Source organism: Sinohyriopsis cumingii, chromosome 17, assembly GCF_028554795.1.
Source record: "Sinohyriopsis cumingii isolate HCF-2022 chromosome 17, ASM2855479v2, whole genome shotgun sequence".
NCBI lineage: Eukaryota > Metazoa > Mollusca > Bivalvia > Unionida > Unionidae > Sinohyriopsis > Sinohyriopsis cumingii.
Genome location: NC_142977.1, coordinates 14,070,224 through 14,089,590, shown reverse-complemented (window position 1 = coordinate 14,089,590; position 19,367 = coordinate 14,070,224). Strand labels below are relative to the sequence as shown.

General features: G+C 33.3%; 1 protein-coding gene across 1 annotated transcript; it reads right to left on the bottom strand.

Annotated features, from left to right (window-relative positions):
- Positions 1-714: 714 nt before the first annotated feature.
- On the bottom strand, positions 715-10,589 carry LOC149777786 (uncharacterized). Its single transcript, XM_089938824.1, has 5 exons — positions 10,554-10,589; positions 8,357-8,412; positions 4,124-4,290; positions 1,629-1,796; positions 715-947 (listed from the first exon to the last, which is right to left on the bottom strand). The coding sequence occupies exons 1-5, from the start codon at positions 10,587-10,589 to the stop codon at positions 886-888; spliced, it is 489 nt and encodes a 162-aa protein (XP_089794950.1). The 3' UTR covers positions 715-885.
- Between the last annotated feature and the right edge of the window lie 8,778 nt (positions 10,590-19,367).

The following is a 19,367-nucleotide window of genomic DNA, read 5'->3' as shown; positions in this document are numbered from 1 at the left end:
ATACGATCGTTATTCAGGCCCTACTGAGTGACTGAATAGGACAGAAAGATAAGGTCTGGTGTAACTGAATACGATCGTTATTCAGGGCCTACTGAGTGACTGAATAGGACAGAAAGATAAGGTCTGGTGTAACTGAATACGATCGTTATTCAGGCCCTACTGAGTGACTGAATAGGACAATAAGACAGGGTCTGGTGTAACTGAATACGATCGTTATTCAGGCCCTACTAAGTGACTGAATAGGACAATAAGACAGGGTCTGGTGTAACTGAATACGATCGTTATTCAGGCCCTACTGAGTGACTGAATAGGACAATAAGATAGGGTCTGGTGTAACTGAATACGATCGTTATTCAAGACCTACCTGAGTGACTGAATTGGACAGAATGAGAGGGGTCTGATGTAATTGAATACGACTGTCATTCAAGGCTGTATAAAAAAGTGGTTCATATTAGACCTAGAGCATAAAGGTGTAAGGTTTCCAGGAGACGACACCGGAGCTTCATTCTATTTTTCTATCTATCTTTCTAAAAAAAAAGTATGTATCCGTGTGTATATGTGTGTGTCTGTCTGTCACCAAGAAGCTCCACACAGTCAAATCCAAAACTCTAATAGTAAGTTATTATTCAAATTTTTGTACCAGAAAAAGAAACATTTTTGTTTCGAAAATGTTAAGACTACGAAGGAGAAGGGAAAGAAAAGCAAGAATTTCTTGGTAGGACTTTTTTATGGCCATGTACACAAGTACTATTTCAGATGAGAAGGGGGGATGTTTAAATAGTCAAGTGGTAGTTGGTGGTTGATATAATCAGAACGTCATGGCAGTGGAAGCTGTTAGTGGATGTAAGCAGGAACGATGCCTATTTATTTTTCCTAAAGATGTCTTCAGGACATAGACAGTTTCACCCACTGGACTTCGAACTCTACTTCAGTCACATGGCCATCGGCTGAAAATGGAAAAATGTATTATTATTAGTAGTAGTAGTAGTAGTAGTGGAGGTAGTAGTAGTTGTTGTTGTTGTAGCAGTAGTAGCATTGGTCGTGGTGGTGGTGATGGAATTCAAATTGGTCCCGTGTGAGAGGGACAGCCTCATAATTGTATAGAGTTTTGTTTTAATTTTTTACCTAAGAGTATAATATGGCGTTTTAATATCAATTAAAGAACGAAGCATGCAACAATCGATTTCGTCATAGAAATTTCATAATCTTTACAGTTTCTGTTCTTTTTTCAAGATACAGTAAATTAGGCTAACAATCTGTGCACAACCAATATTCTTTTCTAAAGATATCTGAAATAGACGTACACGTGGGATGTAAAATCACGTAGATAAAAGTACGTTGACATGTAATTACAGACATCAAAATAAGTTGCTGCGTATTTGATCCTGCACGATTTTTGATATATATATATATATATATATATATATATATATATATATATATATAGGTCTCACTACTGCACAAATTGTTTCTACGTGACTGCATGAAGTAGATTGCCAGCATGTTGTCTTGGGATTGATTCCTGGCATCATTCGGAGTGATTTGGCTGCCTTCAATAGTCGTAATTTTATAGTCCCTAGAGCGTAAATTTTATGAACTGTTTTAATTCCACCATGTTTGCTACATACCATCCCTGTCGAAGAAATGCATGATAACTGGTGTGTCGATCTCTTCTGTGATCATCTGGTCATCGTTTACATCTGCGTTATTGAAAAGAGCCGACCCCGACTGAATTGTCCCGAGATTTCTAGCCAGAAACACTGCCAGAAACTCGTCTTCTCTTACTATATGGTCCTCTAAAAATGAAAGAAACAAAAATATTAATTTCTGAATCTCAGATTAAATGTTTCCGTTCCACACCATTATCCCACCTCCGATTTCTTCAAGCTCTTTCTTCTCTTAAAGTATGTCACCGGGAAATAAGTTATGAAACTATGTTTCAGTATAATTTTTGAATCTCAGCAAACAAAGATACAAATAATATGGTCACACCTAGATTTCATACAAATTAACAACTTGATAAGTAATTAACTTAAAATTGTATCCCTCTGTAAACCCTTAATCAAGTCAAGTGCAAGTCATGTGTTTAAAGGGATCAGCTAAGTATGTATCGTCTATCATAAAGAATTATTATACTGAAATTTATCAATAATCAGGGTGCTAATTATGGGACAAGTTTTCGCTCAAGGGTGAGATGTTTTATAATATTATTATTATATTGTTATTATTTTAATCTTATACCGAACCGTATCCACAACTAAACCTTAACCGTAACCGTATCCACAACTAAACCTTAACTGTAACCGTATCCACAACTAAAATTGTTACCACCTGATTAGCCAAAGTCAGAGCACTCACCAATGAGCTACGAAATTGTTTACCAAATATCAGAATACTGACCAATAAAAACGTTCGATTGTTTACCTAATGTCAGAATACTGGCCAATACAAAATTAGATTGTTTACCTGATGTCAGAACTCTGACCAATAAAATATTAGATTGTTTACCTAATGTCAAAATACTGACCTACACAAAATTATATTGTTTAAATAATGTGAGAATACTGACCAATACAAAATTAGACTGTTTACCTAATATCAAAGTACCGACCTATACAAAATTATATTGTTTAAATAATGTGAGAATTCTGACCAATACAAATTAGATTGTTTACCTAATGTCAAAATACTGACGAATGAAAAAATAAATCGTTTAGATGCGTTTTACATGGCGTATGAAAATGTTCATGCAACTGCTAGTTCTAGCAGTGAAGTCACAAAACTGTCAAAATACAAAACGAACTTTCTCTTTAACGTCACAATTATAAACGATACACACAATTATTTGCTAACCTTGAAATTTAGATTTATTGTAGCCTAACAATGTTATGCTATTCATGAATACTGAAATTTCATGTTTTTATGTTAACGTTATTTGCGTTATAAAATCTCTGCTTTTGAGCATGAGTTGGGATCTTGACGTTCATGACTGTGTGGCTACAGCTCCTTGTCAAGAGCTGGCAGTGACGCACTAAGGGGGTGCGAGGGGGAGGTGGTCCGCCCCGGCTGACAGTCAGAAGGGAGAACCATCGGGAGTGTTGAAATAATTGTACAAGTTTTTAAACCAAATGAAAATTTCGCCAAAGTAAAAGATATTTCCGATTTGCTTATTACAGCACTGTACTGTTTACAAATCTACATGCAAAGATGATATATTTTTATGTGTGTTTACATCTTAAAAGTATTTGTAGGGGTGCCAAATGAAGGATCCGCACTGGATGTCAAATACTTTAGGTACGCCTCTGAGAGGAGGTAAGGTTTCTTTTGGATCAGAATAGAATTTGGGGTCCTATAATTGGTGCAGTAAAGTATAGGCAGTATAGTACAACCTTGGATGGTCGGATGGATCAATTTTATTCCATGGTTCGTTAACGACCCGTCTTGGAATGATGCCATGTCATTAGGCGAAAAAATAAAAGGAATAGGTGTTTCCAGTCGGGTGAACGTACCTGTTTCGTGTTGCCTACCATTGCACTTTTGTCTCCCAATGTAGACAAAAAAATAATTTTTAAATATTGTTTTCTAATTTCCCAAAATTTTGACTTGTGAATCTAATCGAGCAGCCTTTATCCAGCACACACACACACACACACACACACACACACACACACATATATATATATATATATATATATATATATATATATATATATATATATATATATATATATATATATATATAATGTTTAAAAAAATACACTCAGAAAGCATCCTTACCTATCCTAATATTCTAAACCAGTGCAATAAAGTACGCAGATATTTTGAGGGCCTTAGAAAACTGTTATGAGCTAAGTACGAATGCCTTATATAGTACGTTTCCTTTTGACTCGCCACCACTCTGGTATGACTAACACGTGACTAACAGTATTTGCATCAGGTCTTGTCAAATTAAACAGCTTCTAAGAAAATCGCAGTGTGGCCTGTTCCTTCCGGAAGCCTGTAACATCGTTTATATTTCAAGACTGAGGTGATCAAATTTAGTTTAAAAGAACTTTATTTTATTCTGTATGGTTGGCATATATTTTAAAATTAGAAATAACTCCAATGGAAATACGTAACATACTATTAATATCAAATAAAAGAAAGGTCTGGTGAAGTTCTGTTATCGTAAGATTGTGGTCCTGATTAGTATCCACCAAATGAAAGAGTTCCAGAGCCGCCGGATTTGTATAACTCCCATCGCCGTGGCCATGGCCATGCCCATGATTTGCAGTTGACACGCAACTTGCCCTGAAATAAAAGTGATGGCCGGTAAACTAAAAATATTTCAATTAGTAACGCGTGTAAAAAGAAACAAAAGTTAATTACTATGTTCAATGCGCCTAACACCAATGTTTCGCCTGCTGCTAATGGTGCCTGACAACAGTGCCTGAATTGAGTGTTTGTGATTTGGATTTCTAACGTAGCTTTAACAATTTTTCAGTCATTTCGCTACGATGTCAGCAATGTGGCAGTTTATAGTGATGTCTATCACTGGGGCATCATGCCGCAGACATGTAGCATGATATCCCACCAAGTCACATTATCCTGACACCTGGCCGACCAGTCCTAACACTTGTTTCTTAATGCTGAGCGCCAAGCGAGGAAAGTGTTAGTATCATTTTTATAAGTCTTTGGTATGACTGTCGGAGATCGAACCCACGACCTCCGTATCAGATGCGGGAGGTCGTGGGTTTAAATCCGAGCCGAGTCATGCCAAATACTTATTAAAAATGGTACTAACAGCTGCCTCGCAAAGACGCTCAGCATTAAGAGGACAGTGTTAGGACTGGTCGGCCTGGAGTCAGGATAATATGAATACAAAGTTTGAATACAAAATGGTGAAGATATCGTTCTCGAATTACGTTTTTTTAATACGTAAAGTAGAATTGCAACTATACGAAATAAGCCGGACAGTCTGGGGATCCAATCAGCCGTAAAACATTACAAATGCAGCAGAGATAAACTTGGTAGAGGAAATGGAGATCAGAAGTATAAAATACTAGGGATGAAAAGAGTGTATATAATTATCGAAAATAGTACAGGGGAGGAATTCATCAATGACTTACGTGTAAAGGCAAAACGCGGTAAATAAATTATTAATGTATTTCCTGTAGAAAAATAATTTCACGTTATTTTTAAAAAATCTAAACATCAAATAATTGGTACATACATATATACAATTGTGATTTGATAGACCCTGTAGAAGCACTAGAGGTCTATTTTCCTAAATCTCATACTCGAATTCCGAATGTATTAGTTGTCCAATGATATATAAGATTGCTTCATACTTCTGATTTCTTCCTTGCTCATTTTAATCGAAGTCATATGTATTGATGTGTGCTTAGTGCTATTGTATCCGTAAATTAGATTTGGAAAAAGATTCTGGAAACGTTTGGAGTGATATACTTCCTCGTTTTAGTTTTTACAGTCCTGTTAAATGTTTTCACTACATATCCTTATCTTGTCTCCATAAGTTGAAAGAAAGTGCGCTTTGTTTTCATTTTTCTTTCAATTCTTGACTGCTTTGTTGCAAAATCAGTCTCTCATAAAAATATATATTTTCAAGCCATATAAGTGTGATAACATTCAGAGAATAATATATGCCTGACACATATAAGTGTGATAACATTCAGAGAATAATCTACGCCTTAGGTGTAAGTATGATAACTTTGCGATAATAATCTACGCCTGACACATATAAGTGTGATAACATTCGGAGAATAATCTACGCCTGACACATATAAGTGTGATAACATTCGGAGAATAATCTACGCCTTAGGTGTAAGTATGATAACTTTGCGATAATAATCTACGCCTGACACATATAAGTGTGATAACATTCGGAGAATAATCTACGCCTGACGCATATAAGTGTGATAACCTTCAGACAATAATCTACGCCTGACGCATATAAGTGTGATAACCTTCAGAGAATAATCTACGCCTGACGCATATAAGTGTGATAACCTTCAGAGAATAATCTACGCCTGACGCATATAAGTGTGATAACCTTCAGAGAATAACCTACGCCTGACAAATATCTGTATGATAACATTCCAAGAATATTCTACGCCTGACAGACATCTGTATGATACAATTCTTAGAATAATTTACGCCGACAGACATCTGTATGATAAAATTCTTAGAATAATCTACTCCTGACAGATAATTGTAAGATGACATTCTTAGAATATTCTACGCCTGACAGACATCTGTATGATAACATTCCTAGAATAATCAAAGACTAACAAACTGTCTTTAGGCATTACTGGCTATCCGTCGTGGCATCCATCTGCAACGTTTACTTTTAACTTTATCAATTTGTAACATTTATTCAATATATTTAAATGAAAGAATGATTTTAGATACATTTTTTAGTTTCCTGCAGTTGATTATGAAAGAGCTACTTCATATACTGGGCTATTATGTTCTCTTTTAAATCCATTTATGTTCTTCCTGCATTATTTCGCTAGTTTTAATTTTATTTATGTTTTGTGGGAAATCGTAGTAAATGGATCTTAAAACTGCAGTTTTTTTAAACTATGTGTAAATAATGTGAATATATTGGTACATTTATTCACATTCAGTACGTATTATATTCCCACCTTATTCATTACTCTTTAACAACCTTCCTATCAGGACTGTTGTAGTCCAAGGTGCATATTTATCTACATTGAATGCGTAATTGATTTCTTCTTTATCTGTTACTGAGTAACTTGCTGTCATGGAGTTAATACACCTTATCTCAACGTTATCATCATCTACAGCATTGAAAAATATCTGCTATACGTTTATTATTGACTAATCTACACATTTAATCTCTTGCATGTAGTTTTTTAAGACAAGAATTGTCCGCACTTTCATCCGATCCAAACTTGTTAACAAATCTACACTATCTGTTCGTAGAGAGAGAATGTTGCTTCCGTGTTAAACCGGTGAAATATTTCTACAAACCGTTCCAGAACTGCTAAATTTATCACAGTCTAGCATTGTCTCATCAATTATGTGTAAAGGAAACAAAGTCAGATAATTATTTCGCTTCGACGAAATGCGCAATTAAAGAAAAATAATGAATGGTTCAAAGACTATGGTGTATTTTTAGTTGTGTTTAAATTGGTAGTGTTGTAATTTGCATTTCTAAATATTTATCGATGTATATAAAAAAAAATATCGAACATTTTCACTTTCACAAGTGCTCAATCGCTGTCAGTTTCTTAAAAACGAAATTCCGTGGAAATTAAATGTACAAATTTTATTTGACGAATGCTCAAATGTCGCTGAATCGCAATTTTTGCAGGGAATATCGGACGTTTATTCTTTGTCCCAAATATATTTTTTCAACATCATTGTTAATGCTGAAAGTGTTATGAATACACAAATGCCAATAGAAGCAAAACACTAATGCCTATAGAAGCAATGCACTAATGCCAACAGAAGCAAAACACAAATGCCAACAGAAGCAATATACTAATGCCAATAGAAGCAATACACTAATGCCTATAGAAGCAATACACTAATGCCAATAGAAGCAATACACTAATGCCTATAGAAGCAATACACTGATGCCAATAGAAGCAATACACAAATGCCAATAGAAGCAATACACTAATGCCTATAGAAGCAATACACTAATGCCAATAGAAGCAAAACACAAATGCCAATAGAAGCAATACACTAATGCCTATAGAAGCAATACACTAATGCCAATAGAAGCAATACATAATGCCAATAGAAGCAATACACTAATGCCAATAGAAGCAATACACTAATGCCAATAGAAGCAATACACTAATGCCAATAGAAGCAATACACTAATGCCACTAGAAGCAATACATTAATGCCACTAGAAGCAATACACTAATGCCAATAGAAGCAATGCACTAATGCCAATAGTAACAATACACTAATGCCAATAGAAGCAATACATTAATGCCAATATAAGCAATACACTAATGCCACTAGAAGCAATACATTAATGCCAATAGAAGCAATACACTAATGCCAACAGAAGCAATACACTAATGCCAATAGACGCTATGTACATATCCAGATTAGTAATGCCTAAGGCCATATGACATTAAAACAGAAGCAATTAATGTAGAAGATGGTATCTTGTCCATACTTTAGCCTTGCGGACAGAATTAGACGAGGTTGGCAGCATGACAGGGACTTTCATGGACTTGAAATTATCTATTTTAGACAATTATTATTTTCCTATAATCGAGGTTGCAGTAACAATCGTAAAGCCATAACAAGTATATGCACAAAAGGCATCACATCCTGGCGACTATATAACATATATAATAAAACTCACCCCCGCATCAGCACGCATGTCAGAAGGATGATAACGAGCTTCATTTTCCGTACGAACTTTAAAATAAGAGAAGTAGATTCATGAATCAACAAATGTTGCATATTACGTTTCTTTCTTACGGAGTATCAGTGTGTGTGTGTGTGTGTGTGTGTGTGTGTGTGTGTGTTCAATGGTTTTGGTAAACCTAGGCAATGGCTTATTAATCAGCATACAAACATTCCAGGAAATAATGTTCCCGTATCTTTGTTCATTAAGCAGCCTACTACATTTGCATAAAATCTAACCAGAGGGTCATTGTGCAAAACGAAAAGCACGTGAGGTCTGATGATTCAGGCCATAACTATACCAAATAACGTATAATGATCACACCAATACAATAATCACACCAATACAATGATCACACCAATACAATGATCACACCCGTATAATGATCACACCCGTACAATGACCACACCCATACAATGATCACACCAATACAATGATCACACCCATAAAATGATCACACCCATACAAAGATCACTTCCGTACAATGATCACACCAATACAATGATCACACCAATCACACCAATACAATGATCACACCCATAAAATGATCACACCCATACAATGATCACACCAATACAATGATCACACCCGTACAATGATCACACCCGTCCAATGATCACACTAATACAATGATCACACCAATCACACCAATACAATGATCAAACCCTATAATGATCACACCCGTATAATGATCACACCCGATTCAGATGAATTCAATATCAAGCTGTATAATAAAATCGGTTGAAATACAATTACAATTAATCGAGGTATCCTGATGAAATAATTAAAATGACTGAATCAGAAAATCAGTTATTTCTATTAAAAACAAAGTAAAAATGCTGATAATTAATCTTGTCCACGGTCCTATCAAGCTAAGAAATTGGGCTGAAATTCATTCATAAATAAAGGCGTTGTTGTGCAGTACAGAAAGTGTGTGTATTTGTCAATTAGAAATTCTGCCTACCACCCCGGTAAACAATGATACAGAATGCTGACGTTCGGACATATACAAAGTCACGTTAATCTCAGACCGAATCTACACATTCGTTGACGTCTAATGATAATAGGGGAAATATTGTAACAAAAGGGAGACATGCAGAATCATAAGCTCTAACTCTGCTAAAATATTGAGCAGAAGGGTGATAATTAACCAAATAATAATCGAAGGAGTAAATGTGCGGAAAGATAGGTCTAATAATCGAAGGACGGTCCCAATTTAATACCCCCGTTTTCTATGAAACACGGTTGACAAAAATCGAACTTAACCTACTCTCCCTACCTTCAAACTCCTCTGTCCCCACCCCCAACCTTAGCTGTGACAACTTTCAAGCTACTCTGTAACCACCCCCAGTCGTTACTTTGACAACCTTCAAGCTACTCTGCCCCTACCCCAATCCGTTGATATGATAATCTTCCAACTTGTATGTCCCGATTACCGACCGTTGCTGCGACAACATTCCAACTGTTCTGTCCCCACTCCTAACCCCTAATATATATATATATATATATATATATATATATATATATATATATATATATATATATATATATATATATATATATATATATATATATATATATATATATATATATATATATATATATATATATATATTCCTAGTGATTATCTAGAAGTGGTTGCGATAATCAAATGATGACTTTGGCTTTTTTTTCTTTGTGTATGGAATGTATGATAAAAGTAAAAAAGTCATTATCCTAATATCCAAACTGGCTTTTTCTGGAATAAATCAGAATAATAACTCATATCAAACTTAATTTATTCAATTATTTATTCATTTATTTATTTATTTATTTTTAAATTTATTAAAACAAATAGCATACTAAATGTATTAAGTTAATTTACCCACTATCTTCCCATACAGCAAAAACTTGGATAGTAACGTAAAAAATGAAAATCGTTTTGAATGCCATTTTGCTAAGAAAACATACTCACGTGTGTAATGTCTCTTATGAAAGATCTTATGATGGCATTGGTGTCCTTTTGAATCCCTATGTATAGGCGATATGCGGATAACCCTTGCTGTTTCACAAGATAAACCGAATGCCCTTTCAGTATTCTTGTAAGAGTCGTAACGTATCTTCTACCAATGAAAGGCGTTAAATGAACAAAGCATCTCAAGATTGTACTTACAAGCTGGTCATGGGTTCGCATATTCATACAGTGCATGACATAAAGGAATTCGATCACGCCGAAGGTAGATTTAACAATGCAAACATTGATAATATCAAGAATACGTATCTTATGACCTGGAATCCCATGCTGGGACTATTTAACTCGTAAGGACCGATACTCTCTATATGATTTGCATTATATATATATATATATATATATATATATATATATATATATATATATATATATATATATAGAGAGAGAGAGAGAGAGAGAGAGGAGAGAGAGAGAGAGAGAGAGAGAGAGAGAGAGAGAGCAGCAGGACACATCCTATCCCTGGATCCTACACGAGTATGCTTGATAACATGAACAGAACTTGTAAATACGAATAAACACTATTATCATAAGGGTTAGAAACGTTTTAATTCGTACTTCACGTAGATTCGATCCCGGTACCACGGGAAACGATAACCACATGACCACAAAATGATGCTACCAAGTGACTGGTATAGGCATTCATCCGCAGCGGACACATCCGAACGTCCACACAGTGATTAATTCTCGCTTATGTACACTCCAAATTTCAACGATAAAAATCAGTGTATGTAGCTGCTATTACAGAAACTTAAAAATATACGCCAAGAAAGCCGAAAGTGATATCACCTGATCGTACAGGACGGAGAGCAGCTCGAGTATTTGTGATGAGTAGATTCGTATCTTTATTCTATGATTGAAATTTATGGAAAATCAGGTCACTGCTTCACTGAATACTCTCTTGTATGGACTAGAATTAAAGTTTGTATAATCTAGAAAGCTGACTGGCTGAATCTTAAGTCCGTCTTATAAATGACCAATCATAAGTTTTAGTGAAGACCTACATTGATGACATTGAATCTTGTTTGATTTGAAAATTACATTTTCAGCAATTTCATCAAATTGTTTTCAAACAAAATTAAGAGAAATTACTCCTTGTGTGATGCTTCATCTTGTCGAACGATTTGCGTTTCCAGCAATCATTCCATCATCACTGACAATAATATGGAGCTGTCGTTCTTTTGACTGATTATCATACGCAGATGGTCTTGCTAGCAAGGCCAATCATACTGTATATTCCTTACAAGCGGCTACCTTTGAAATATGGACGATATAGTCTTTTATGCTGTAATGTTGTTGTATCTAAATTAAAGAAATTACGATCATTCTGTTTTTGATTGGATGGTTGACTGTACATAATACGAAGTTAGCACGAGGAACATAGCATATGATTTCAAAGGATTCTGTACTCTATTTACTTAATCGGGATACAGATTTTTCATTGGCGATAGGTTATTGATTTTTCCACCCACAAGTTAGATTTTAGACCCAATTGGCAGTATAAAAATGGTTTATGTAAACAGCGATCCATCAAAAGCACGTTACAATCTTGTACAGAAACCAAAACGCACAAGATGGCACGAGTATCACTGTCAGAGATACTGCTCCTTTTCTGCTGATTGTCGCTTGTTTGAGATCAAGATGATCCAACATGCGAAACGCACCGAGAGGATCCGATCCAGGCACTAGCGTCAGATATGTGTATATGAAAATGTCACAGATGGTACAAATCTTATCTGATTTACCAAACAAACGTTGATATATTGAACCCGATGCGTACGTAGTGACTTCATATATACACTGATAATCATGACGTGCTTAAAGTTGAGGCGTGCTGAATGTCGTCTGTCAGATGATCAAGTTAAATAATATGTTGTTACTAATGGTCAAGGTCGTTGACTTTACTGATTAACACTTGGGACAATAAATGGTGTAAAGACGATTATGTAGGGACTCGCTAATAATCTGAATTTAAATAAATTAAGTTCATTTAAGTGTGTGTGTGTGTGTGTGTGTGTGTGTGTGATTTGGATTTTTAACGTAGCTTTAACCATTTTTCAGTCATATCGTTACGATGTCTGCAGTGTGTCAGTTTATAGTGATGTCTATCACTGGGGCATCATGCCGCAGACATGCAGCATGATGTCCCACATAGTCACATTATCCTGACAGCAGGCCAACCATTCCTAACACTAACATCTTAATGCTGAGTGCCAAGCGAGGCAGCTGTCAGTACCATTTTTGAAAGTCTTTGGTATGACACGGCCGGGGATGGAACCCATGACCTCCTGCATCCGAAGCGAAGTCCATTTAAGTAAAGTAAATTTGTTAAGATGTACGCGAGGTATTCAGTAAATTTACGTTTGTAAAATTGATATATGTACTCGCATGTTCTGTTACGAACTGTTGAGACACCTCCAGTGGCCTAAGTGTTAGAGCGTCAGCCTGAGATGCTGGAGGTCGCGGGTTTGAACCCCGGCCGAGTCATACCAAAGACATATAAAAATTGTACTAACAGTTGCCTCACTTGGCGCTCATCATTAAGAGGTTAGTGTTATGCCTGGTGTCAGGATAATATGACTGGGAGGGACTGCCACATTGTAGACATCGTAGCGATATGGATGAAAAACTTAAAAATTCACATACACATCACAAACGAACTGTTGAAGGACAAACGTCATACAAAATCAATAATATATTCCAGGTGTAAAAGTAGTAATCCCTTCTCCTCGTCGAATAGGCTAACCCCGATTGCGAATATTAGTTTGTGGTGTACATGACTTGTACTCGTGGACTCTGGTAATGAGTCCATGAAAGACAAATATGTGATAATATTAAATTCTGAGATTAACGATATATATATATATATATATATATATATATATATATATATATATATATATATATATATATATATATATATATATATATATATCCTTTTAATGAAACATTTATACAAAGAGTGGTATATCATTGATACAGCGTACATAGTGTATATATATGAATTGCGATGAAAAAGTGTCCCATAATAAATTCATTTAGAAAGCGGGAATTATTAATATTTCTTATCATTATTTAAATAGGCCACTAATGAATAATGTGTGGAAAGTGATCATTGATCTAGAATCAACTGCACACAGTCGCGAGAATGTTTATATATGCGTATTATTGCACCATGGGCGCATCATAATTTGATATACCAATAGTATTAGTATATCAAATTGCTTTACACAACACTTGAAATGCCATGTTATAATATATATATATATATATATATATATATATATATATATATATATATATATATATATATATATATATATATATATATATATATATATATATATATATATATATATATAAAGGGTTCAAGAATAATCCAAATCCTAAAAGCAGAAAACAAAGTATGATATTGTAAGCACGAAACGATGCGTTATATAAAATATTACTCTTTTGGGGGTGGGATTAATGGTTTTAAAATATTACCCATTTGGGGGTGGGGTTAATGGTTTTAAATATAACTTCCATGAATGGCAGAATATGTGGTGACCAGGTTGCAAAATATTTATGAATTGTTGTTTATTTAAAACAGTAAATACATAAAAATCATACTGCACATTTAACAGATCATCTAAAGGTTCATTTAAGACAAGAAGATAAACTGTTGATACTGAAACTTCAACATTTAATAGCTTGTGTTGTCATTTTAATCCTACTGACTTCATCGAATATTTACAAATGAAGTCTTACAAATACATTATATTGTAATCGAACTCACAACGATGGAAAGGATTAGATACACGGTAAATAAAAAAATCAATAGTGGCTTATGGTTTGTTCACAGTATCTGATTTGCACAAAATTAACAATCAAATTTTAAATTATATGAATGTTAGAAATATTATAATGTTATAACTGTTCCTGAATAAGATAATTTGAATATCTTACCAGTTTAATTTTACTAGTCTGAACGCACCAAATCAAAATAGCATAATTGGTTACTTAAACACTTTAGACTGTGTGTATTGCACAATGACTTAGGGAGCAATAACAACTTTAGATTTATATGTAAACAGCGTCAATAAATGAGCATAATTTTATCATCAGGGTTGTAAGAAGTTATTGTGCTAACCAGTTAAATATCGCTTTCAGTGCATGCTAAACCCATATACAGTATTTCATGTGAATGCTAAACCCTAGTATTTCCTGTGAATGATAAACCGTTTCATATTGATCCTCCAGTCATACCAGCTGGTGCGACAATTTTGAGTCTCCAAAATTGAAAAAATAATCCAGATGTATTCCAGGTTTGGTCTGAAACATTGTCGTCATTAAATTATTTTGATTTCACAGCATCATATAATTTTGCTATTTGTGTTCAGTGAAACTTGCATGTGATTCTGTATATGACACATTAGATTTATTCACTTTAAATTCAAAGTAAATATATTAATATAGCATTACAATCCAGAATAAAACTCGAAAAGAATTATATTTTATTACAAATTTATACAAATGGAATAAAAATCTATTTCGGATAATTTGATGTAATCGTGTCCTTGCAATAATCTTGCCTTATATTTAATTTCGTGAACCTAACCGTTTAAGGAATATACAGAATTTCTTTCATTTTATTCAAACAGAAATGTTATTTGTATTAACACGCATTATACATAGCTAAAATAATGTCGTTCAAGATTATCAAGTCTGTATAATAATATAGATATGCAATGCAAAGAACCTGTTATCTTTTCATTTCATCAGGTTTGACATTTTAACGCTTTACTCTTTTTACACGATTCTTGTTTTGTTCATATGTAAAAGTCTCTGTGTTTTCTTGTATTTTCGTTTTAATTAAATGAATCCTTCTCCATAAAGCGTTACTTAGCGTTATCTATTTTAGGTTTTAACTTTATTCCTCATTTTAGTAATTTTTTAATTTCTTTCTCTTTTTGTCTAATTTATAAATACAACAATGTACCATTTTTTTTTGTTTCTCTTTCTGTCTAATTTATAAATACAACAATGTACCATATCGTTTATCTTTTTGAAACATTGTTTCTCTTTTGTCAAAATTATAAATACAACACTGTACCACATTGTCTGTCTTTTTGTCTAATTTATAATTACAACACTGTGCCACATTGTTTAGTTTCTGTCAAAATTATGAATAAAATACTGTACCACATTGTTTGTCTTTCTGTATAATTTATAAAGACCACACTGTACCTTATTGTTTGTCTTTTGACTAATTTATATATACAACACTGCATCACATTGCTTGTCTTTTTGTCAAATTTATAAATAAAATACAGTATCACATAGTTTGTCTTTTTGTCTAATTTTAAATACAACAATGTATCACATTTTTCTCTTTTGCCTAATTTAAAAACACAACAATGTACCACATTGTTTCTCTTTTGCCAAATCTACAATTACAATAATGTTCCACATTGTTTGTCTTTTTGTCTAATTTATAAATACAACACTGAACCACATTATTTGTTTGGTTTTTTTTGGTCTAATTTATAAATACAACACTGTACCACATTGCTTGTCGTTTGTCTAATTTATCAATACAACACTGTACCATACTGTTTGTCTTTTTATCTAATTTATAAATACAACACTGTATCACATTGTTTGTCTTTTTGTCTAATTTATAAATACAACACTGTACGACATTGTTTGTCCTTTTGTCGAATGTATAAATACAACAATGTACCACATTGTGTGTCTTTTTGTCTAATTTATAAATACAACAATGTACCACATTGTTTGTATTGTTGTCTGATTTATAAGTACAGCACTGTACCAGACTGCTTGTCGTTTGTCTAATTTATCAAAACAACATTGTACCACATTGCTTATCTTTTAGTCTAATTTATAAATACAACAATGTACCGAATTGTTGGCCTTTTGTGAAATCTATAATTACAATACTGTAACACATTGTTTGTCTTTTTGTCTAATTTATAAATACAACACTGTACCACGTTGTTTCTCTTTAGTCAAATTTATAAATACAACACTGTACGACATTGTTTGTCTTTTTGTCGAATTTATAAATAAAACAATGCACCACATTGTTTGTCTTTTTGTCTTATTTATAAATACAACACTGTACCACATTATTTGTATTGTTGTCTGATTTATAACTACAAAACTTTACCACTTTTTTCTCTTTTTGTCAGATTTATAAATACAACACTGTACCACATTGCTTGTCGTTTTACTAATTTATCAATAGAAGACTGTACCATATTGTTTGTCTTTTAGTCTAATTTATAAATACAACAATGTACCGAATTGTTTTTTTTTTTTTGCCAAATCTATAATTACAATACTGTACCACATTGTTTGCCTTTTTATCTAATTTATAAATACAACACTGTACCACATTGTATATCTTTCTGTCTAATTTATAAATGCAACACTGTACCACATTGTTTCTCTTTTGTCAGATTTATAAATACTACACTGTGCCACATTGCTTGTCTTTTTGTCTAATTTATAAAGACAAAACTGTACCACATTGCTTGTCGTTTGTCTAATTTATCAATACAACACTGTGCCACATTGCTTGTCAACAGTGTACATATTGTTTGTCTTTTGTCTCATTTATAAATACAACACTGTACCACATTGCTTGTCTTTTTGTCAAATTTATAAATACAACAGTGGACCACATTGTTAGTCTTTTGTCTACTTTATAAATAAAACACTGACGACATTGTTTGTCTTTTTGTCTAATTTATAAATACAACATTGTACCACATTGTTTGTCTTTTGTCTAATTTATAAATACAACCCTGTACCACATTGGTTGTCTTTTTGTTAAATTTATAAATACAACACTGTACTACATTGTTTCTCTTTTGTCAAATTTATAAATACAACACTGTACTACATTGATTGTCCTTTTGTTTAATTCATAAATACAACACTGAACCACATTGTTTTTCGTTTTGTCTAATTTATAAATGCAGCAAAGTACCATATTGTTTTTCTTTTTTGACAAATTTATATCTAGAACACTGTACCATATTGTTTGTCTTTTTGTCTAATTTATAAATAAAACACTGTGCCACATTGATTGTCTTTATGTTTAATTTATAAAAACAACAATGTATCACATTTTTCTCTTTTGTCTAATTTATTAATACAACACTGTACCACATTGCTTGTCTTTCTAATTTATAAATACAATAATGTATCACATTTTTCTCTTTTGTCAAATTAATTAATACAACACTGTACGACATTTTTTGTCTTTTTGTCTATTTTATAAACACAACACTGTACCATATTGTCTTTTTGCCTCATTTATAAATACAACACTGTACCACATTGTTTGTCTTTTTGTTTAATTTATAAAGACAACACTGTACCACATTGTGTCTTTTTTGTCTAATTTATAAAGACAACACTGTACCACATTGTTTGTCTTTTCGTCTAATTTATAAATACAACACTGTACCACATTGTGTTTTTTTTTGTCTAATTTATAAATACAACACTGTACCACATTGCTTGTTTTTCGTCTAATTTATAAATACAACACTGTACCACATTATTTGTCTTTTTGTCTAATTTATAAATAAATACTGTACCACATAGTTTGTCTTTTTGTCTAATTTATGAATGCAACCATGCACCACGCACGTAATATTAAATATTTCTCTATTAGTTTTGTAATATGTGTTTGATTCGTCTAGTTCATAATTTGGGAGTTGGTAAAGTAAATTCACTTAAACCCAAATGAAGTAATCACAGTATAAAAGCTCAGTAATGTATGTAGAACCTTCTGATGTCTCGCAATGTCCTAGTACCTCTTCAACGGGAAGAAATATTTTCTCAGAGATGTTATCGACATCACCGGATAATAAACATCGTACTGCCAAGATGTAGACAAAGAACCGATATAAGTTTATAAAAGTGTGAACAAAATATAAGTGCAGTACCAAGCACTGTACATTCGGGTAATGGTGGAGGTGATTTACTTGAGAAAGGCTGGATATATTAAGAAAATAAATCTTTATCACCAAGTGGTAGACGTACGAACACAATAATTCCGTTTGAACCTACTTACTGCTCAACAAAGGCAAACAATACAAATGGCGAAGAAACAGAAATGCAAGTAACCGTTCGATAAGCAAGCAAACCAACAAAAAAAACAGGTACTTTAACAGATTAATACTGCGAACGAATACATGGCGAGTGTAAATTATTATCTAAACTAGAAGAAAGAGAACTAAAACTCTAATAATTGTCATTTCCAAAGTGCAGTAAATGAAATTATAAATTTAAATGTATGACAAAGAGAGTATGAAAATACCGAAAGATATAAGTTAAGAAACAGATTAAAACAATTAGAAAGAAATGTGGAAAAAGACAAACCAAACATATCACAGGAAACTTTACATTTTAACAGATTTGGGAGTACTTCAGACGCAACAGTGAAAACATAAATTGAAAAGTCACAATTAGTCTAAATCCACAACTATTGTTTAAAACTGTGACAATTGCCACAGATATTAGAGCAATAGGCATGATAGCAACATCTTTTGTTCTATCAAATATAATTTAATAAAAACATTTGCATGTGGTAGAGGAAGAACAAGTGCTGGTGGAGGTAGTAGTGGACAAGTTATCAAACAGTCATTGCTAAACAGAATGAAAGATATTGCGAACTATTTCCTTTTCTGAAACGTCGGTAACACAATTATCTGGAATCTTTTAAAAACAGCTGTAAATGCTATTCTGTCTTGTCCGATCCTGCCATAGTGGGTATTTGTTCATTTCCTTCTGTGTATTTTGATTAATTGAAATAGACTGTTTATCAGCTGCTAAAAACACGTTTTACCGCATCGGTATTCATAAAATTGTTCAATCCTAGTTTATAGCTGTTTAATCACTTTCTGAAAATTGTTGTTACAAAATATGGTACCTGCTTTG

Excerpts from the sequence above, each read along its gene's own strand:
- LOC149777786 (XM_089938824.1), bottom strand. The coding sequence starts at position 10,589 with ATGCACTGTATGAATATGCGAACCCATGACCAGCTT. Across the intron at positions 4,291-8,356 it reads ACATGCGTGCTGATGCGGGG|GGCAAGTTGCGTGTCAACTG; the intron begins GTGAGTTTTATT and ends CTTTTATTTCAG. Across the intron at positions 948-1,628 it reads GCATTTCTTCGACAGGGATG|CCGATGGCCATGTGACTGAA; the intron begins GTATGTAGCAAA and ends TTCCATTTTCAG.